The sequence below is a fragment of the Macrobrachium rosenbergii genome, chromosome 25, assembly GCF_040412425.1.
Source record: "Macrobrachium rosenbergii isolate ZJJX-2024 chromosome 25, ASM4041242v1, whole genome shotgun sequence".
Taxonomy (NCBI): Eukaryota; Metazoa; Arthropoda; class Malacostraca; order Decapoda; family Palaemonidae; genus Macrobrachium; species Macrobrachium rosenbergii.
The window spans coordinates 23791417-23815146 of NC_089765.1; the positions used below are offsets into that span (position 1 = coordinate 23791417).

A 23730-nucleotide genomic window follows, 5' to 3' on the forward strand; every position below is an offset into this window, starting at 1 on the left:
CCAAAGTTTTTGTAGCTATTAGCTTAACTATATATTATAATTTTCATCGTAATCATAACCATCTCTATCGGTATATTCAAGTCTATTACCATTGCATAGATTTATCCAATATTGAAACCATGATTATGTCATATCGATACAATGCCACAGTCCACAAAAACCAGATTTCAATATGATGATTATTTTCCTACTTCCACTGATTAAGATCAAATTCTGACTGGTTTTTTCACATTATTGTCCTTAAAAAATGCCCAACAAAAAAAGAATGATATGAATCTATCTACAATTTATCTTCGTTGACATTATGTCAAAACCGAAACCTCGAGCATAGAAAAAGTAAAGATTAACCATTAGCCAGAGTTCATTTTCACCTTTAAGATCAAAAACTAATCTTGGATTCAGTGCCAGTCAAGGTCTAAGGAATACACGTATTCTCTAGACCTTGGTGACAGTAAGCAGACTCACTAGGAATGATGGTTATATTTCAAGAGAGTCAGTGAAGTTCGTAAATCATAGTTAACTGGTGCCTTAATATCAGTATCGCTATTATCTTCAAAAAGAAAACGTTCATTACCTTTGAGAAGGTAAACGTGCTTGGGTGAATTAGCCGTGAGCGCGAATGAAGGCGTCGGGTTGTACTGCAGGACGAGACTCCCTTCATATTTCTCTCCTGCCACCTCTATAACGGCCCTCCTCATCCAAGACCCAGCGGCTAGTTGGAAAGTAAAAACATAAATAATAATAATAATAATAATAATAATAATAATAATAATAATAATAATAATAATAATAATAATAATAATAATAATAATAACAGAGACAGGTTTACAATATAATATAAATAAAATAAAACTAAGCATAGATTTTCCCAGCTTTGTCCCTGAAGATGACTCAAGATTAATATTTCTCATTTATACATTTTCCATTTTATTAATTATTATGTCAAGAATTTACAACAAAAACATTTTAACCCTTAATCATATAAGGAATTGCCTCATAAAAATAGACAAAATTTCACGATCCCTCAGAAACAGACACTGGTTTTCTCACCAAAAAGAAAAAAAAAATCACATTTTGTGATATCCGTGCGTTTAAATGTAATCTTTAGATCATTAAAAATCTAAAGAAGAGAAAGACTACGCAACAGTGCCAGACCAGTCTCCCTACTCTTACCTTCTAAGCCCTCCAAAACTTACAACGAACCAAGATTTATAATCTGCCCAGATAAGCACTAGGAAAACATTCTTGATTTTGTTAAATTTGGTAATGACCGTTTTTTTTTTATTGTATACTGCTTACCAAATGAGTACATCTCTTGTTGAATGTAAAACAATTATGACTATAATTCAGCTTTTATTGTAAGAAGGTTCCTTTAAATTACATTACGTTGGAACGATAAAAAAGATAAACTGATAAGTAGAACCCTTAGTTCTGAAGAAACTTGAATCTTCGAGTTTGCCGTATCTACTAAAAAAAGATCTTGAATAAATTTTGGTCTTCAGATAACACTAACGTTCACTGATTTCCTAATCGTGAAATTTAGTTAGCTTATTAGTGTTTGCCCACTTCCCCAAAAACCTGAGGCAGTGTTTTGCAGATGTATGAGAACTCATGGAAGCACAGGACTTAACAGTGCTTTATGTAGCATTATTAAGCCTTGCTGAAAGGATTATTTGGTGAGGAAAGGAAGAAATGCAAAGTAAATTCCAAATTTCAAAACTTTTATTATTATTATTATTATTATTATTATTATTATTATTATTATTATTATTATTATTATTATTATTATTATTGTGGACGATGATGATGATGATGATGGTGATGACGATTATTATTATTATTATTATTATTATTATTATTATTATTATTATTATTATTATTATTATTATTATTATTATTATTGCCGACGAGGCCCAATACATATTCATATCCAACAAGACAAAATGGCCTTAAAATTTAAGAAAAAAAAAACATACGATGTGCAAAACAAAATAGCAAAAAAAAAAAAAAAAAATAACTCTGTACAAATACCGACCAAATAAACAGCCAAACGTGTCATCAACTTGTAAAGAGCCCAACCGACTCTCCTACTCACAACTGGGTGACGACAGGCTGAGGATCACCGGCTCCCCTGGAGCGCCGTTCTTCAGGTAGACAGAGAAAGACTGCGGTTTCAGCCACCCAGCAGGCAAGGCTTCAGATAGCTCTTGCCCTGCGAGAGGCTCAGCCCCCTCGCCTCCTCCGGGATCCCCCATATCAGGGACGTCCAGGCAGACTTCCAAAGGCTCCCCCGTGGCCACGCAGGACTGGGTTACCCTGGGTGGATGAAGTACGGTGTATGGAATTAGAATCGGAATTGGAATATGAGATTTAGGCCTGATGCCGAGCGCTGGGACCTATGAGGTCATTCAGCGCTGGAAAGGAAAACTGAGTAAAGGCGGTTTGAAAGGTGTAACAGGAGGAAAACCTCAAAGCAGTTGCGCTATGAAACAATTGTTAGGAGAGGGTGGATAGCAAGATGGAAGAAAGAGGACATGTACGGAGGTACAGGAAAAGGAATGAAAGGGGTTGCAGCTAGGGGTCGAAGGGACGCTGTAAAGAACCTTAAGTAATGCCTACAGTGCACCACGTGAGGTGCACTGATGGAACTACCCACCCCCCTACGGGGTGTATGGTGCATGAGGTATGAGACGTTTTACGGAAAAGTGATAAACTTTCTGTTGACGAGGGCTGGTTGATTGATAAGATTATGTCAAGCTTGCATTATACACAATTTGTTATCTGCGCAGAAAATAAATATTTGTTGGGAGTAAGTACTAAAGTATAGACACGTCATTAAAGAGGGTACTTTAAAAACTTGTAAATACACTCATTGATTTGAATCATAAAATCATATACTATGTAAGCTATCATATCTATTTAAAGGCAGCAACTAAAAACTGCTTCCTACAGGAAAAATTACTCAAGAGACACACAGGTAACCAGACTCTTATTTTAACCTTTTTTTTTATTCATTTCTTGATATTTCAGTACACTTGCTATAGGACATCAGACATAAGTAACTTGAACATCCAACTAATCAATTTTATTGGGTTACAGAAAATCGAATAATATTCACTCAAAGATCTATAAAAAAAACTGTTATATAATTTTTAAGCACTGTTGTTCTATTTACAAGGAAATGAAATCCCCGCTGGATAGTAATCATTATGCACAAATCAGGATAATTGTGAGTTAAGAAAGAATAAGATCAATACAGAGAACTGATCCTCAAGAACTCATCTTATCAGAACCTACCTTATTATCGCATCTTGGCCAGCTATGTTCGTTTCCCGCCTGTGTTGCCAGAACCTCCCATCCCAGTTCTCAGCGTTCCGGATGGTGAAAGTGGTGTCGTCTCCCTGAGAGAAAAATTGGCAACATTGCCAAAGTGATGGAGGGCGGTACAAATACACGAGAACTAGGGTGGATTTTAAAGGAAAGAGGATGAATTGAAGCAATTCCAAGAGAATTGTAGGAACTTGAAGGTCACTGCAACTTCGGCGGAAAGGTTGTGTGATGTAAAATGCTTTCCTTGTGTGAGCAAATAAATCATTTAGGTCTTTCTCCTCTAGATCGAGAACGGGATGTGCTGTATATCAGGTCCACAATAATATTCAATGGAATTCTTGTTGATTTTATAAAAATGTTACAAAAGCTTTCGAACCCTATCCTGGGTTCATCTTCAGTCTTTTTTTTTATAAAATCAACAAGAATAGCATTGAATATTATTGTGGACCTGATATACAGCGAATAAATCATTGCCATAACCTTCCAGCTTATTTCATGGAAGAGTCATATTAAAACTTCGACAGAGCTGAGGTTAGCTAGATGCAGTTTGTTGCAAAACATTACGCAATGGAAAGTGAACAAATTAAATCCTTTGGTTTTTTTTTCATATGCCCTGAGTAATGCAGTTTCTCTAACACTAGTCTTTCAGAGAGCTTTAATTCAATAGATGCGCACATCTCTTACAAATCTCATTTTTGGGTCTTCAGTAAAATACTTTATAGATGATATCCTTGCCTGAATTGTGAGGCTTTAGATAAAACAAAAACGAAAAAAACACGACTATTGCCAATATTTCGACATCTCTCTCTTTTTTTTAATCAACATTTTCGCTATTTTCTAATCTCGAAAATAAGGTATCAGTATCTGTTTTTTTTAAAGAACTAAAAAATAGTATACCCTAGTTTAACCAGACCACTGAGCTGATTAACAGTTCTCCTAGGGCTGGCCGGAAGGATTAGACTTATTTTACGTGGTTAAGAACCAATTGGTTACTTAGCAACGGGACCTACAGCTTATTGTGGAATCCGAACCACATTATAGCGAGAAATGAATTTCTATCACCAGAAATAAATCCCTCTAATTCTTCATTGGCCGGCCGGAGATTCGAACGCGGGCCGTGCAGAGTGCTAGCCGAGAAATAAAGGATTTGTTTTTTCCAGTCAATTAAGGTATCAGTATCTCTTTTTTTTTTATATAGAAATAAAGGATTTGTTTTGATTTCAGTCCATTTCTATTAGAAGGATCGAGCAACATTTTAAAAACTTTTGCCACGACGAGTAAAAATCTCGGACGACCTACCTTACGCTCGTAGGAGGCGCTGAAGGGCAAATCCAGAGACCAGAAGTCGTAACTCGTCAGCGCCAGCGGGCGGGTCTGGCGCGTTTCCTGGCCCCAGATTTGACCTTGACCCCTGGATCTTCCGGTGGTTATCTGAGTCTTCAGTCCTAAGCCACCGCTGAAAATGGCGATTATGTATGTATACATGACACATGCACACATAATATATATATATATATATATATATATATATATATATATATATATATATATGTGTATGTGTGTGTGTGTGTGTGTGTGTATACATATATATATGTATATATGTATGTATATATATACGTATATATGTATATAAAAGGAAGAAGTGTTTAAAGAGTTTAGCATAGGAGAAAGGATATATCAGTGTTCTAAGATGGACTGTTCATGTGGAAAGAATGAAGTATGACAGGGTTGATGAACAGAAGATATAATTCAGACGTGGTAGCAGGAAACAAGTGAGAATGACCTCGAAAGCGCTCAATGGATCGTGTCACGGGGATCTGGAAAGGAAGGGCCTTAATTTCCAGGAAGCTCGATAGTTCAAGTAAGACTGGGAGAGTAGCACAGTGCATGGGGGTTTTGACACGCTGTTGGTGGCCCTTCTGTGATAAACTATACTTAAGAATATATTTGAGATATGTGTGCGCTGACCGTTCAACCACCAAGGCAAAAGGAAGATGATTCGAATCTAAAGTACAGAAAGAATGGAATCACTTCTCCTCACCTAGCCAGGAACTTTATCATTCCAGCGTCGCCTGCCATCATGTACATCAAGGCAGAGTTACTCCCAAGGACTCCACTAACTCCCAGGTTGATGGGCACTCCGGAAAGGGTCGCCATGGAGAATGTGTTGTCTATCATGGGCATTAGGCCCAGAAGCTGTAAGAAAATCAAAATTGCGTTTAGCCTAAAGTGTTCTTTAAGATGAGGTCACAGACCCATATCAGCCTGAAACCCTGGTATACCCTCTTTGGTTTACTGACTATCAGGTACCTAGTTCATTGCTAGCAAAACAAAAGTGTTACCTCTATGTAAAGCAATGACAAATATATGTGCATATGTAAACTGAGTATATGGCCATGAGAAAAGTAAAGCTTTGAAATGCAAGATCTTTCACTTTTACTTCAAGGAATTTTAAGCAAAGTACCAACAACAAAAAAGGAAGCTTACAAATAAGATTCTTTTCTACAAAAAAATAACTAAGATTAATTTAATATAAAACAGTTTTGCCTACAAAAATCATTACTCTACAGGTAGGTCTTCATATGAAGAACAACTGTTCTGAATTGACCAGTGGAGTGGATTAACTAGGGAGAGTCTAGGTACATTAACAAGAATTACTGATATTCTTTATTTCTCTTTCAAATCTCCTTCGAACATCTAGTGCAGAATGAAGTTGTAGGCATGTAGGCCTTGGCTTGTGTTTAATATTATTTTCATTTGTTACTGGTATTATGATAGGACTAATCTGACATTTCATTCCTTACTTGTCTGGCCCAAATAAAATGGTCCATAATGGGATTTTGTAAGCTATACTGTATTTCTGCTGAAAGCTGTTCTAATAAACTGCTTTTCATAGTGGTGTTGTAAGAACATTATACCTAATTTGAATATTCTTTAAAATTATTTGATGAACTCGAAGTTGCTGAAATAAATCAAACAAAGGGTATTCTGAAATGATTCATTTATCCTCAGTTTTAACAGCATTATTGTGATGGGCGTCTAAAGCATGAGAAGAATACCAAAATACCTCACCAACTTTGTAACATTCCGAAGGAAATTTAAGAGAAATGGAAGATTATCAGTAAATCTTCCTAATGTCCCTGGTCTCTCCTTTATTCATAAAATGGTTTTATAAACATGGTAATGTCTTTTTCTGTTGTCTGTAGTTCATTTGACAATGTCTTAAAGTAAAGGGAAAAAGATCTTGCACTGCTTTGTTTCACTTCCCTCGTGGCCATATATTCGGTTGAAATTTTATATCACATCACAAATTCTTTATCACAAGTAATACACCTACATGTGTGCATACAAATATATTTGTATTCATGCACGTATACAAACGGATAAAATACATAAAACAATGACTTCCTAAGTATGTCTACATAAGCATAGACATGAGAGAGCATATACCTCATACTTGTATTTTTAGCTTAGAATGAACTTCAACTCACCGTGGCTTCTATGGGCTCCTGAAGGGCTCTCCCCAAGTCATTCAGCAAGGACCTGTTCTGGAGGTCTGACAGCCTGACGTGGAGGGCGTGGTTGCCCACGAGACTCAGAGACACTTCAATGCTGGACGCCCCTGAGCGATATTCTGCAGGAATCCTCGACATTACCTTCGGTGGAGACAGTTTTCCTTTGTTATTGCTAGGTAAGTTCATGGTCAGACTCGTGGCTCCTTCCGTAAGAATATGTGTAATTGTGAATGTTGATAATGAGCGACAAATAAACAAATAAATCCTTGTTTCTTTAGGAGAAGCAAAGGAATCTTTTAAGATGATTTAAAAGTGAAACAAAAGCAAAAGTTTGTAGAAGAGGACCATCGAAAACACATTTCCAGAAAGATCGGTAAATATGAGAGGCAATTTTATGGTTAGTTAACCAGAAGAAACGATGCGATATTCACTCCAATGGCTAAAAGTCCCTCTCGATATCGGAACAGCATACAAATCAAAAAACAAAAACTATTTCTGAAAGGAATGATGTATATTAAGATCATTCCTTACGTCAGTGGTTTCCAACCTGTGGGGCGCGCCCCCCTTGGGGGCCTCGAAGGGCTGCCAAGGGGGGGGGGCCCAAATGCTTGATGAAGGGGATAATTACATCTGAAAACCATTAACCATGATGGAATTCAGAATTTCAAAATACTGAGAAAATATTTCAGATATAAATACGAAATTTAGTTGTCTGAATATATAAACTATTTCAAATTCTATATTAAGGAATTAATTATTGAACAATTATAAAAGATAACGAAAGTAACGTTTTGCAGATATGAAAATTGTACTGATTACAGTATTTAATTAAGGAAGGAAGGGGGCGGGGGGGCAGAGAGAATGTGCCATTCATTGAAGGGGGACGAGAGTGAGAAAAAGTTGGAAACCTCTGCCTTACGTGATCGATGAATTCGGCGATCTGAACGTGCGTGATCTCCCTCTTCGTCCTGAAGGTTTCCTTCACGAAGCTCGAGGCCTTGTCCCAGAGGTCCCGAGCCATGTGAGCGGCAGAATCGATCAGGTTCTTCACGCCGGGGAGATTCAGGACCATGCTCTCGAGGGCCGTCACTCTCACCATGACCTGGAGATGAATTCACGTGTGTTCTTTCAGTAAGTTTAAATTTCTGAATGTTTATATTCATGGGTTTTTCTTATTTTTATTGGAAATTCTAGCTCACAATTGAGGTATTCATATTTCCCTGAGTTTATGTATTGATACATGAATGTCTGCAACGGAGAATATGCAGAACAATTCCAGTGAACTGGGAGCTTTTCGGTTTAAGAGCTAATTGGCGTAAGAGTACAAGCACGGTGTTTGTCTGCCTGTATGTCTGTCTTTATCTATCTATCTATCTGTCTATCTATCTACCTATCTAAATCTCTATACCTATATGCACTGGTACATGAATACTGTACATGCATTTACATAGACACAATATATATATATATATATATATATATATATATATATATATATATATATATATATATATATATATATATATATATATATATATATATATATATATATATATATATATATATATATATATATATATATATATATATATATATATGTGCTTTTAGGGGCAAAGTTTTTTTGTATGCAGATTTTGTTGAATTCGATGGCTTTTTGGTTGTTGATCAACTTTTTTATTAGTTTCACAATACCTGCTAAATCTTCTATGTTCTTCCAAGTGTAGCTGGTGGATAAGATACAAAGATTCACTCTGTTCCATTTACTGGGAACACAAAACCACAGCTGTTCCAACACTTGCGTGTGTGTGTGTGTGTGTGTGTGTAAACACAAACATACAAAGACCCAAACATCATACCTGCCCAATGTCGTGAGTTTCTCCAACGTGATGGAGAGCTACCTTCACGTAGACGGACCTCGGAGCCGGGGAGTACCTTCCCCAGATGAGATCGAAGGAAAAGGAGAGAGACGACCGAGAGTCGATGTCTACGGTGTGAGACAGGTGGCGAGAATGCTGCCTGGGGTCATACCACACGGGGTCGCGGGACCCTGCGATGACCTCAGATCCTAGGAGCAGGTCCTTCAGCGCGAACTGACTCGGGTCGTCAGAGTTCAAGACAGTCTGAACGTGGCTCCAGACGTAGGATCCAACTGAAGGATAATTGAATTGAATTGAATATAGATTTAAGGCCAAGCATTTGGGACCTGTGAGGTCATTCATCACTATGAATCAATTGTTAGGTGAGGGTGGAAAGTAAGATGGAAGAAAGAGAATGTGAAAGGAGGTAGAGTAAAGGTAACGAAAGGGGTTGCAGCTATGGGCCGAGTGCGTGCTGCAAAGAACCTTAAGTAATGCCTACAGTGCACCGCACGAGGTGCACTGATGGCACTACTCCCCTACGGGGAATTGGCGGATATTCATGATGATAGTGAAAGTGATAATGAGAGCAATGATGTCCTAGTCATTATTTACTACTTGTTTAAAACAATCTTGACCCTGACCTTTTTTAAAACAATCTTGACCTTGAACTTGTTTAAAACAATCTTGACCCTGACTTTTTTAAAAACAATCTTGACCTTGACCTAGTTTAAAACAATCTTGACCTTGACCTTGTTTCAAACAATCTTGACCTCAAAATAAAATAGATTGTTTTATTATTCTTTATGAATATTTAGCCACGCATTTTCGCATAAATAATCACATTTGAAAATTCACGTAAATTGTTTATTCGTCATTCATCGTGAAATGTATACACATTCATTTTTTCAAGGTTTGCCTCTAAAGCATCGTATTTTCTATCGTGTTTTTTTTAGATATTAAACAGTATGAATTACCATATTATGCACGACCTGAACACAAATAATATATATATATATATATATATATATATATATATATATATATATATATATGTATATATAGATATATATTTTATATGTGTGTGTATGTGTGTATATATATGTATGTATATACAGATAGATATTTAGATGGATAATTTTTTGTTGTCGAAATTTTCCCAATTTTACATAAAATTAAGCAGCAGGCTTTGAAGACGATGTTTAGGACACCACATTCTGATGATTCAAACAAATTATTTACGTCTTTTTTCCTGTCCAGTATGATCATGACTCGAAAGCACTCGAAAGCACAATAAGAAAACAAAAAAAATGCTAACAAAAAAGAAAGGCCTTCATTTAGAACTGAGGCCAAAGGTCAAGCACTGGGACCTATGAGGTCATTCAACGCTGAAAAGGAAATTGACAGTAAGAAGGTTTGAAAGGTGTAACGGGAGGAAAACCTCGCAGTTGCACTATGGAACAATTGTTAGAGAGGGTGGAAAGTCAGATGGAAGAAAGAGAATATGAACGGAGGTACAGTAAAAGGAATGCAAGAGGCTGCAGCTAGGGGCTGAAGAAACGCTGCAAAGAACCTTAAGTAATGCCTACAGTGCACCACGTAAGGCGCACTGACGGCACTACCCCACTACGGAGCTCATTCTATAGAACATCTTAAAAAATTATAATATAGCATTATACATAATATGATGAAGAATTCCAATACATCTCTGTTTCAAAACCTATCTACAAAAAGGGACGCGAGATAGATCCTGACCTTGAGTGGAGAAAACGTCGTGGCTTGGGTCAAGGGCATCTGTTACAACCTCCAGCAGGCCCGGCTGTTCGGGCAAGCAATGAACGAGTCCCCTGTAGGCAGCGATCCTGATTTCAGGATCCGAAGGACTCGCTAGTCCTAGTTTCTGCAGTTCGGTTACTCCCTGGTTTTAGAAAGTGGAAAGAGAAGCACAACATTGTTCAGTCTCAAAGCTTTGTTGGAATAACCTTGGCTACTGATAGAGGCTCAAGTTATGTTGGTATATAACCCAAACTTCAGATAGAGTTTCAAGGGTAGGTTAGTATATAAACCAAACTTTTGCGAGAGGCTCAAGACTATGCTGGTATGTAATCTAAGCTCTAGATAGAGTTTCAAGAGTAGGTTGGTATATAATCCAAACTTTAGATAGAGGCTCAAGCTACGCTGGTATATAACCTGAACTTCAGATAGCTTCAAGAGTAGGTTGGTATACAACACAAACTTTAGACTGAGTTTCAAGAATTGGTTGGTATGTAACCAAATTTTTTGGACAGAGATTCAAGAATAGGTTGGTTTATAGCCTAAACTTTGTAGTTTCAAGAGTATCTTAATACAGTACCTTAATTTTAGATAGAGTTTCAAGAATAAATTGGCATAACCTTGACTTTTGCTGGAATCTCAAGAGCGTGTTGGTTAAATCTGGACTTCTGATAGTCTTGAGAATAAGCTGTTCTAACTCTTAGGGCTTATCAATACTAGGCTTAAAAATCTTAAGAATCAGTTGAATATGCTGGTGTAACCATGATTTTCATTTCATTTTCACATCCTATTTGGGAGACTAGTTAAAATCAGCAAGGAACATTTTGAAATACTGTTGAAATGTAATGCCATTTATGTGAAACGCCAAAGTTGTTCAGTAGAAAAGTGAACAACTGAAAATCACTACTTTTATAATTGAAACTGATGCGGCCTGAACAACTGCTGCATACTCGTACTAGCCAATATTAAGCTGCTGATCTAGACTAGAGTTAACCCTTGATATTTGTCGCCAGAAAATCCTTCAGCTATATGTACCATATTTCAAGAATTATTTTCAGACTTATTTATTTTTCTTTGAAGAAATAACAATTAAATTCACAGTGCACTAAAATAACGGTTGCCTCAGGTTTTACATCTAAGCAATTAAGAATCCCTTTGACGAAGATGATCAACGAAAAAGGTCTGTAACTATAATTTATACTGAGTGGAATAACCAAGTAAAAGACTCGGGTGTGAATGGTATAGTGTTGCTAGTTAGTCAACACAACGAGGACCTTTACTAATTCTTTAATGCAATGTCTACGCAAGTTTAGAAAGATCAGTCAATCGACGCAATGTCTTTCAGAATAGGTTACTTTAGTTGCTTAATGACACTGAACCATGCCCTTCAATAGACTCGTGAAGTCATGCCGATCATACCCGGAAAATGAATCCCTTAAAACGTACAGATTACTCACAACAAACCCTGAATATAATTCACTGAAATTGCTGGAAGACGACGAACTTCCACAAACGAACCTGAATATCGCAGTCCACTAGCGTCAAAGAATCCATGGCAGCCACGGCCACTCCGACGTCCTCCGTAGCGAAGCACGGACGCAAGGACGCCACGTAGCCGTAAGGGCGGGAGCTCAGCCCACTCGTCACGCGAAGGACCCTCACGGCCTGAAACGAAGGTAAAGTTAGAGCTTTCTTTTTTATCTTTGCTTTGTAGCCTGATTTTGGTGTCTTCTATCACAGCTTTCCGTGCATTGTTTTGTGGCTGGAGTTGCTCGTACATTGATAAAAAGCTTGAAACTTCCAGGGTTTTTGTCTTAGGCATGATATTGTGATGCTAATTCCCTCTACAATACTCTAATAATGAGTGCTTTTTCTAAACAATTATCTGCATAAAGGAAAAGAAAATGTAGCATTCTTTAAACTAAATGGTAGAATACCAAGATATCTTGAATATTCAGCGCACATTTCAGGTCATCCGAGTAGCTAGCTAGCTAATCCTTCAGCCCGTTCATGCGGGGATGGCCATACTTATCATCAAGTGCCAGATCACACGTCACAGACTTTCCCTCTGGCAACAGAAGACACCTCATTAGAATCCTCAACAATGGCTGCAACTTACCTCAGCGTGACGACCTTCTTCACAGGCCTCGGCTGGGGAAAGGAATGGTAAGCTCTTTTCCAGAAGCCTCTCGAAGAGCTGAGGAGCGCCCTCTTTCAGACCCTCTAGCAAGGTGGCTACTCCTGCTACAGCAGGAGGGTCTTGCTCCAAAAGGTAATCTATGACCTGGGTGATGGAAAATGTACATAAATATTTCGAGGGAAGGAATTTCTTCAATGACAGTTACGCGAAGGCTTTGGGTCCTACCAAAAAAATACGAATAAATATATATCATTGGGTCTTAAAAACCTATGAATAGGGTTTTCTTTAATCATAGTAATGTGAAAACTTTGGAACCTACCAAAAAAGCAAATGACACTGTATCATTAAATCTTAAAACTTATGAGTAACATCAGTCCCACACAAGACCACTGTAGATAAATGTCTTAATTTGTACACATTTTCCTTGCAAAATTTTCGAAGACGGTGAATCTTGGAACAGAACTTTCACAGAAACATTCTTGTCTTAAAGAACACCATTCAGATACAATCGGAAACTCTCAAGCAATGATACACCATACTGCAGTCTTAGGACTTGGCCGCCCCCCCCCTCAGAATTTCTACAGGACTAAGCCTTGTCACCGACGCCTTTACCTCTTCATAAACCATCTGGTTCTCCCTTCTGGTGAAGTAATCAGGGGGAAGGGCGTGGGCTGACGGGTGTTTGGGGTTCACCAGGCTTCGAAGTGCCAGCGTAAATAAGAATTCCTCGCCATATTTGATCGGATTTTCCGGCAGTCGAGAGAATTCCTGTCTCAGAGAGAAGTGGAATGATTGCGGGATGAGCAATATGACAGAAAATAAATAAGAAAGACCAAAAATTATATTAAATATCTGAAATTTATGAACGTACAGACTGATTAGAATCTATGCAAATTGCAAATGCAAATGAAGTAAGCATACACTAAGTTTCAATCATTTGAATTCATTGAAAAGTAAGTTTTGATAAATAATTCATATACTTATATTTGTGTGAGTGCACGTGTACATCATACAGTCTACGTCATGTTATGAAAGATATACATACACATAAACTGAATTTATATAAAAGTTACATTTGCAATTAAATGAGTTGAATGAAATTTTCATTTTATGAAAGTAACTATTTCATTTAAATCAATAGTTTTCATATAATCGCCTGGTATATAAAAGTAACAGTTTTAGTCAAATTAACCAATTTTATGTAAACAGTTTCATACGATGAACAGTTCCTATTTTGTAAAATTCTTTTAAAAAAGTAAAACAATGTTAATAAGTGAACAGTTCTAACAAAAAGCGCAGATTTAATTACAATGCAGTTTTAGTATTAATACAGTTCTAATAATAATAATAAAAATAAATCATGAAAAGAACAGTTTTTCTTACGGCCAATTGAGTGACGAAGAAATCGAGAGCCCTTGGACCGGCCACAATAGCCGCTGCTAAAGATACCATTCTTCTGTTGGCAAAGAATGATCCGGTTATCTTGAAAGATACTGAAAAATTTAATTATTGGGAATATGAATTGAAGTCAAGGGAGGATACAACTACAAGAATATGGTAACTGAAAGGACAGCTATCTTTCGGGATGTGAAGTAAAGGTGTCTGACCCTTTTCAAAAACCAGGATGACGATTTTAAGTCCATATTCATCCGTATCTTGATCAGTACGTTCACTAGCGGGTCCAGAAAAATTTCATGGGGGCCACCAATTTTCATATATATATATATATATATATATATATATATATATATATATATATATATATATATATATATATATATATATATATATATATATATATATACTCTCAATTCTATTATTATTTCTGTAATAGATATTTTATTTTTCCCCATTTTTACATTTCTTATTTATGGTATTATTATCTAAATCTTCAATATTATTATTTTGTCATTATTTTTCATGGGGGGCACGTGCCCAGGTGGTTCCAGCCCCCCGATCCGCTAGTGAACACGTTTTCAGAATTCATGAATCTTTCTCCATAAGACAAGAGATACATTATAAAGATTAATTTGACTTCAAAACAAAATCATATTATTTTCAAAAACACTAATTCTATTGTACCTCCGACCTTAAGTTTGACCTTGACCTTGTCTTCATTGGTGGCGTATGCACAGCAAATATGGATAGAATAAAACAGAATATAGAATTTAAGCCAAAGGCCAAGCACTGAGACCTATGAGGTCATTCAGCGCTGAAACGGAAACTGACAGTAAAAAGGATGCAAAGGAGTAACAGGAGGGAAACCTCGCAGTTGCACTATGAATCAATTGTTAGGGGAGGGTGGAAAGTAAGAGGGAAGAAAGAGAATATGAGCGGAGGTACAGTAAAAAGGAGTGAAAGGTGTTGCAGCTAGGGGCCGAAGGGACGCTGCAAAGAACCTTAAGTAATGCCTACAGTGCACGGCATGAGGCGCACTGACGGCTCTACCCACCTACGGGATACATGCACCAAATATGGAGTCTGCTGTATATTATGTAATACGAAAGTTATGACATAAAAAAAGAGAGCCAGGCAGACAGGTCAAGTCAAGGTCACCCCCACCCCTCACCCCGCCAAGACCCCACCATCCCCACCCACCCAGACTCCCACCCCAGGGAAAGCAGAGAGAGGCCATAACGAACACATTAGCGGAAAACCCCACCCCTTACCTTATGGGTATAGGGCAGGTAGCAGTGAGGTAAGGCAGGGTAGGGGAAGTAGACCGTGCCAGGGCGTGGGTAAAGTGGACGAATTTCTGCAGGAGGTTGGACGTCAGTCTCCCGTCCCCGCCGGAGGAGCACATTTCTTTCAGCACGCCGGAGGCATTGCTTGCGGCGTCTTCAGGTGGGGAGGAAAATAAGAGAGAGATGAAGAGAAGAAACATTCTAAATCTAATCGACTGTTTCTGCTCAATTTTGCTGCGTGATTTAACGGAAGACACGTTTTGCTCAAGATATTCAGTTTGGTATTCATGAAACCCTCATTGTACTTCATGAGAAGGAACTGAAAAATAAGAAAATACAAGGAGAATCTGAATGTGGGTTAGCATATTATTCCCTCAGGTTGAGACTTACAGAATCTAGAGGAAGATGGAATAGCAGAATAGGAGGGATCTTAGTACGATGATGCATATTATTTCCTTCTTCATAGGTATACATAACACTACTAAGGGATTCAGAGCCGATGAAACACGGTTTTTCGGCAACACCTTTTTATCAAAGCATCGGATAAAGGTGAAAGTTGGCAAGTGTATATTTTATAACCCTACCTAATTATTGCAAGTGTTATTTACTACCTAAGTTCAATAGTTCTGGTACTTACCAGAGTAAAAGTGGGTTTCCTATGCCAGAGCCATCAAAATCGCAGGTAAGGGTTTTGAACACAATAATGACGTTAACCTATGACGTCATAAACTCCACCCACAGTGAAGAGAAGTTTACATATGGGGAAAACGTCTCTTCACTGTGGCTCTGCCCACTTGGCGATGGCATATTCACTAATTGATATTAGCACCCAAGACCAAGAGAAAGGGAAGGTTTGCTCACTTTCCCCAAATATCCCATGTAGGTGGAGCTTTGTCTACTTCCTTATTGCATCAGCAGGTGAATTGCCGCAATGAGCATGTACCTCGAAGATATGTCATCGCCTACATAGTTACTCCAGGCAGAGGCAACGACATCCAATTGGCTAGACCTTGTCTCTCTTGGCCTTTAATACCCATACAAGGCTTCAGCGATATCAATGATGGCGAGCAGGATTTGTCATCGTCCCCTGATAGCATTATCATTCTCAATAATTTTATTATTATTATTATTATTATTATTATTATTATTATTATTTTTTGGAGGTTTCATTGCAACCACAGCAGTTGTTAGGACTAAGTTGTTAGCTTGGATTTCTTCCATTTTCTTGATATTCGTATTGTTTCTACTTTACAAATAATTCAGTGCAAGTAGTTCATCCACATAATGAACCAGTCTATAGCTCATTTGTTAGATCTACATCTATTCAGGGCGGGAATACAAAAAGACAATCCATTTTGTTTATCTCAGGTTTTGACACTATAGCCTTCTGTTTGCAGCATGTCAGGAGCGGTCACTAGAAGTAGAATTTAAATGAAAAGCAATGATGCCTCATTTCCCTCAATTGTTAGAGTTGTAAAGTCAACGCCATTGTTTTATTTCAGTTAATGTAACCCATTGTTATTTTCTTGGTTTTTATTTATATCATATAACACCCTAAACAGCGCTTGTATACTCGCTGCAAATAAAAGGTACTGGTAGGAGTCAAGATTTTGAGGGCAAGCTCAAGCTATTATTTACCTGCTTCAATATCAATCAAATGTAACACGATTTATATTGATATGCATGGAAAGGAAAATATATTGAAATCAGTTTGAATGAGGAACATATTGTTATAATCACTGTGTTTTAATAGATATGTTTTAGAGGTACAAATAAAACATCTAACACTATACATAATTAATTTACAAAATGTCTTCGTCGTCGTCACTCTCGAGGAGGAGGTCATCATCCACGTTTTCATCGTCGCTAGCGAGATCAATAATGACTGGTCCCACGCTCTAATGGATAATGTCCGATTTCAAGTACTCTTCCTCAAAATGACGTGTTGTCTAACAGCTCCTGCCCGCACTTTTGGGGCGGCCAAGTAACCATTACCCACCATAGAAATAATTACCTATTCACACTAGAGTAAATCTTGCCACAGGTCTTCTCGCTTCAATACAAAGTGGTAAGCCATAGCACAAATGCAGTCTTGCAACCACGGGGACAATTCCATATCCTGCTGGCCATTATCGAATTTGTCGATAAATTTAAGCATTTAAGCATATCCATTCACCGCCTACCTGGTGGATGGGCGGAGCCTATGACGTCATATGTTTACGTCACGAATTGTTTTAGAATCCTTGTCTGTGATTTTCTCGGTCCCGGCATCGGTGACTTCATTTTACTCTATAAATATCAAAACTATCGAACTTAGGCTCTAAATAATACTTGCAAAAATTAGGTAGGGTTATAAAATATACACTTGCCAACTTTCAGCTTTATCCGATGCTTTGATAAAAAGTTGTTGCTGAAAAACCGTGCTTCATCGGTTCTGAATCCCTCAGTAGTCTGAATTATACATACATACATAACTGCATACATACATGGGTATACAATATATACAGTATATATGTACATATATACATATATATATGTATGTATATACATACATATATACATATATATATATATGTTTGATCTTATGTATGTATACATATTTACACATACATACGCACATATTTATATACAAATATATATAAAATATATGTGTGCATGTGTATATATATGTATATATATAAATATATATACAAATATGTATATATATATACACAAAAAAATTCCATATTGAACCATCGCCCTTTTGTCCATTTGCTACAGGAGATCTTACCTTCATCTTCTTGCTGAACTGGACTGTAGATCAGGTCAGTGACTTCTGTCGCCTCTTGTAAATCTGAATGAGAGACATGCATGAGTTGAAATTCAGAACTCAAACAAGCATGCATATGTAATAAACGACAGTATGCATAACCATATTAAAGTAATCTGCATATGGACTATGAATCAGGGAGAATACGAAAAATACTTTCATACTAGAATGAGCTATACTGTTATAAGAAACATATAAGTTTTGAGATCTTACAGTAGCTCAGGATAGTAAATGCAGTGAGTTATAACCACCTTCCTGTAAAATTGACGTCTGTCATTACTATAGTCGTTATTGCTAATTTCACGAGAGCAATGGTGATAAACTCTTGAGTTTCCCCGTTCCCAAATATACCAAATTAAACAGAAATTTGTATTTTTCCTAAAGCCCTGTCCACACTAGCGGGCACTGCCCGACGGGCAAACACTGTTCCCATAACCCATTCCACTATACTGACCGACCGAGTATGGAGCCAGAACGATGCGATTGTCTGGTAACACTGCTTCAGAAGCGAGAGAAAATATAAACAGCTGGAAGTGCCCGTCGGGCATGCCCGGTAGTGTGGACAGGCCATAACTTACGAACCTACGCTTTCATACATGGAGTAATCTGCGCTTGCCTATCTTCGTTGTTATTGATTCATCTCTGAAAAACAGAACCCTAACACTATACCTGGGTAACATGGTGTGACTAATGTATTGAGCTTTACCTGTATGAAAGCGTAGATTTGTATGATACAATTTAATGTATTCAGCTTTACCTGTTTGAAAGGGTAGCTTCGCACGATGCAATTTAATGTATTTAACTTTACCTGCATGAAATAAGCGTAGCTTCATAGGATACAATTTAATGCATTTAACTTTACCTGTATGAAAGCGTAGCTCTGTATGATACAATTTAATGTGTTTAACTTTACCTGTTTGAAAGCGTAGCTTCGTATGATACAATTTAATGTACAGTATTTAACTTTACCTTTTTGAAAGTGTGGCTTCGTATGATACAATTTAATGTATTTAACTTTACCTGTATGAAAGCGTAGCTCCGTATGATACAATTTAATGTATTCAGCTTTACCTGTTTGAAAGCGTAGCTTCGTACAATGCAATTTAATGTATTTAACTTTACCTGTATGAAAGCGTTGCTTTGTATGATACAGTTTAATGTATTCAACTTTACCTGTTTGAAAGCTTAGCTTCGTATGACGCAATTTAATGTATTCAACTTTACCTGTATGAAAGCGTACCTTCGTATGATACAATTTAATGTGTTTAACTTTACCTGTATGAAAGCGTACCTTCGTACGATACAATTTAATGTGTTTAACTTTACCTGTACAAAAGATTAGCTCCGTATGATACAATTTAAAGTATTTAACTTTACCTGTATGAAAGCGTAGCTCCGTACAATACAGTTCAATGTATTTAACTTTACCTGTATGAAAGCGTAGCTCCGTATGATACAATTTAATGTATGAGCCAGCAAAATCTGGGTAATGCACTATTTTAATAGGCTATTTGCTCCTTTCAATACCTTCCACTTACATTCAAAGATATCCGGGTTCATCGAAGTCGAGGCCGTGTGCGTCAGAACCGAAGTCACGGTGATACTGAGGACGTGATCTTCTGCGGCGTACCTCGGCGCCACCTTCAGGGTGTCCGTGCAAGTGGCGCCGTCCAGTATGCGCCCTGGCAATCCTCTCCAGCGGTACTCGCATTTCGACTCGCTGCCCAGGACGTCTAGGGCCTGGGGAGGGGCCAAGTGGAGTGTGATATAGTCTAGAGATTTTTTCATTTATTCTTTATAGAATAGAATAGAGTATGGAATTTAGGCTACAGGCCAAGCGCTGGGACCTATGAGGTCATTCAGTGCTGAAACGGAAGTTGACAGTAAAAAGGACTGAAAGGTATAACAGGAGGAAAACCTCGCAGTTGCACGGTGAAACAATTGTTAGGAGAGGATAGAAAGGAAGGTCGATGAAAGAGAATATGAACGGAGGTACAGTAATAGGAATGAAAGGGGTTGCAGCTAGGGGCAGAAGGGACGCTGCAAACAACCTCAAGTAGTGCTTACAGTGCTCCTCCGCATGAGGAATTTCCCTGATGGTGAAGATGCAAACTCGGAGAAACTCTTAAATGACTCTTTCTTGCGCTATGGTAAGATGATACTCCACTGATGATTAAAATTGTTTCAGTACTGAATAAAGACATTTATAAATACGTAAAAGAAACGTTCTATTTACAAAAAAAAAGAAAAAAAAAAACATTACTAGTTCAAACTTTCGAAAAGTAACTGCTTCAAAAAGTAACTGTTTCCTAGGGCAGATTGTCTCACAAGATCCATGTGCATACTTATAATAATAATAATAATAATAATAATAATAATAATAATAATAATAATAATAATAATAACTTCATGCACAGTAATGAAGGCTTCCAAAAACTCTCCTTTTACTATAAAATAAAAGCTGCTTCGAATAACATTCTTTGAGAGACGAGGTCTTTCAGTTTTCAAGTTAAAACAAAATTATAAACTTATCACCGTATTTTGTTAATAGCACTGAGTGTCTGACAAAATAAAAAAAATCGACAGAAAAAATTAAATCAACGGTATTTATGATGGTTGCTGTGATAACATAAAACGATTTGCACTATAAACTAAGAGGGGAACTTCATATAAAATGATTTGCATTATGAATTAAGAGAGGAACTTCAACTTATTAGTTTACAAAAAAAAAAAATACTGATTGTTGAAATGAAAGGTCTCATTACCAGACGGACAAATGAGATATTTCATGAAGACACTAAACACCAGCTAAATGAGTTGTTAAATATGACATATGAAATATTAGATAGTAGATGATAAATATTAAATCATTCACTGAACTTAGACCTATATTACGAAAGGAAAGCAATACACTGCAAGATCAATAATACAAACGAACACGAGAGTAAACAATAAATAGACAGATAGATAGATAGATAACTTTAGTTAGATCAAGTTGACCCTACGTAAAAAACGAGAGAGAGAGAGAGAGAGAGAGAGAGAGAGAGAGAGAGAATTGACCCTACGTAAAAAACGAGGAGAGAGGGAGAGAGTTGACCCTACGTAAAAAACGAGAGAGAGAGAGAGAGAGAGAGAGAGAGAGAGAGAGAAAAAAAGAGAGAGAGAGAGAGAGTAGAGAGAGAGAGAGAGAGAGAGAGAGAGAGAGAGAGAGAGAGAGAGTTGACCCTACGTAAAAAAGAGAGAGAGAGAGAGAGAGAGAGAGAGAGAGAGAGAGAGAGAGAGTTTCATTACCAAATGTAGGAAGGGCACACTGTGAGCACCAAGAACCGACTCTGAGGTGAAGTGGGAACACCGAGTCAAGTCGCGCCATGTAGTTGTCGTGGGTCCTGTGTTTTCGTAGAGGACTTCGCATGTGCCCAGAATGTCATTCTGTGAAGAAAGAAGAAGGTTAGAAACAAATACAGGGTAATGAGAAGGAAGGGAATGGAATGGAAATATAGAATTTAGGCCAAAGGCCAAGCACTGGGACCTATGAGGTCATTCGGTTCTGAAAGGGAAATTGTGAGCGGAAAGGTTGAAAGGTGTAACAGGGGAAAAACCTCACAGTTGCACTAGGAAAAAATCGTTAGGAGAGAGTTGAAAAAAAGATGCAAGAAAGCGAATATGAACGGAGGTACAGCAAAAGGAATGATAGAGGTTCTAGCTAAGGGCCGAAGGGACGTTGCAAAGAATCTTAAGTAATGCCTACAGTGCACCGCGTGAGGTTCACTGACGGTACTACCCTCCTGCGCGGGGTTTAATAGGGTTGAGCCTTCATGCGTTACTGAAACTTGTAGTAGGATATCAGAAGTTTGGTGTGAGTATCACTGGGTCACAATGAGACCAGAAATTCTTGCAATAATTTATAGGTATAAATGGACTTGAGCTAATAGACGAGCAATATATCTACTTGCTTAAATTTAAACCTAGTATCAAAAATTAGAATTTAAAATGCTGTGAGCACTAAATAGCCGTTTCGTTCTGTTCGCAAATAAGGCAGGGCGATATTTGGCTATAACTCAAGTATGGTATGACCATTCTTCCAGGTAATGCAGCACATCAGCCTTGAATTACTCTGGATTAGGCTTACAAAAATCTACGTATTTCCAGTACAAGTCTGTTAGTTCTCAGTTGATCTTACCCAGAAAATTAACACCTGTTACCTTCATTGGTTTCTTCCAGTTCAGATTCATCTTTTCAGTAAATAATGTCGCAGACTCGCAGACGGTGTCAGTTCTATCAACACATCAGTCTAACACTCACCTGCGTGTGGTAAGCCAAGGACACCGAAGGAAGAGCCGGCGTGAGAAGCGAAGCCAGCGCCCTCTTGTAGTTGAGGGAGTACTGATCCTCTTCAGGATGATAAAGAATAGAACTGACTCTCCCGCCAAGTGTTTTCACGACGACAGCTCGGCCAAGTCCGGTGCCAGATACCTGTAAAGATAGATAAGGTGTTCAGTGTCTTTAACAGATAAAACCTTGACCCAATGACTATACTCAGTCACATCTACTGTTGTTGATACCTATCGTTGATATATAGGAATTTGCACTTCTCGTTTTTTTTTTATTACGTTTCATGATTTTTCAGATTCTTGGAATTGGATTTTCGTTCAAAGTACAATAAGGACGTGTTAAATGATAACATACCATGACTTATACATAGTGCCTTGTTTAACGGAAGATCATGCCGGTTTTCCTAAGCGGCAATACCAGCTCAAGTGTGTAATTCGATCGCATAATGGGTTGGTAAATCTGTGTTTTGGTGTGTTAATGCAGACCCAGCTCCGAAAGGAAAAAGCAGTTCAGCAGCAAAATGCGGTTGTTATTTATATTAGTCTGTTCATAGTCTGTAAAACCATTAGTTCCGATCCTTGAGCTCATGTACTGCCAGTAGCAATGTTATGAAATGACTTTGTTGGTATCTACTGTTGTCTGAAAGAGGATTCTATTCCCAACCAGCTCTCTGACTTTTTTTTTTACAATTAACATTAAGTTAACCTGTTATTTCAGGGCAATTTTCTTCATCTGGTAAATGTTAGCTCTATTCTGCATTCACCAGCAGTTCTACTCTACATTTGTTTAGCCCTCACTGCTGAACACTAACCAACAGTTCACATTCAGTTCTCTACACTTATCAGTGGTTTGGCCTTCACCACTTACACTTAACAGTCATTCAGACTTCGCTGCTTTGCTCTTTACAATGGTTCAGCCTTTAGTGCTCAACACTTATCAGTATTGCAGCTTTCACTTCGTTCTACTCTTAACAGTGGTTCAGCCTTCACATCTCTGCATGTCCCAGTGGTTTAGCCTTCACTCCTTACGCTAAACAGGTTCACCCTTCACTACTTTACACTTCACAGTGGTTCAGCTTTCACTTACACTTACCAATGGTTTAGCTTTCACTGCTTTACACTTCCCAGTTGTTTAGGCTTTACTACTTTACACTTCCCAGTGGTTTACACTTCACTTACAGTTGTTTAGGCTTTTTTGGCTACTTTTACACTTCCCATTGGTTTAGGTTTAGGCTTTACACTAGTGGTTCTTTACACTTCCCGTGGTTTAGGCTTTAGTGCTGTACACTTAC

The 23730-nt window shown here is 37.7% G+C and overlaps 1 protein-coding gene across 2 annotated transcripts in view; it reads right to left on the reverse strand.

The window, feature by feature from the left end:
• Positions 1–23730, reverse strand: part of LOC136852456 (uncharacterized) — an 83303-nt gene that overhangs the window by 53464 nt on the left and 6109 nt on the right. For both annotated transcript variants that reach the window (XM_067127087.1, XM_067127088.1), the window contains exons 4-21: positions 22410–22580; positions 21399–21536; positions 19646–19847; positions 18069–18131; positions 15284–15452; positions 13998–14070; positions 13227–13382; positions 12594–12758; positions 11993–12139; positions 10457–10619; positions 8702–8994; positions 7765–7947; positions 6822–6986; positions 5372–5526; positions 4630–4786; positions 3298–3401; positions 2096–2316; positions 575–712 (exon numbers count right to left, since the gene is read on the reverse strand). In XM_067127087.1, coding sequence (XP_066983188.1) covers positions 575–712; positions 2096–2316; positions 3298–3401; positions 4630–4786; positions 5372–5526; positions 6822–6986; positions 7765–7947; positions 8702–8994; positions 10457–10619; positions 11993–12139; positions 12594–12758; positions 13227–13382; positions 13998–14070; positions 15284–15452; positions 18069–18131; positions 19646–19667 — 2374 coding nt within the window. In that variant the 5' untranslated portion in view covers positions 19668–19847; positions 21399–21536; positions 22410–22580. The remainder of the gene's footprint in view (positions 1–574; positions 713–2095; positions 2317–3297; positions 3402–4629; positions 4787–5371; positions 5527–6821; positions 6987–7764; positions 7948–8701; positions 8995–10456; positions 10620–11992; positions 12140–12593; positions 12759–13226; positions 13383–13997; positions 14071–15283; positions 15453–18068; positions 18132–19645; positions 19848–21398; positions 21537–22409; positions 22581–23730) is intronic.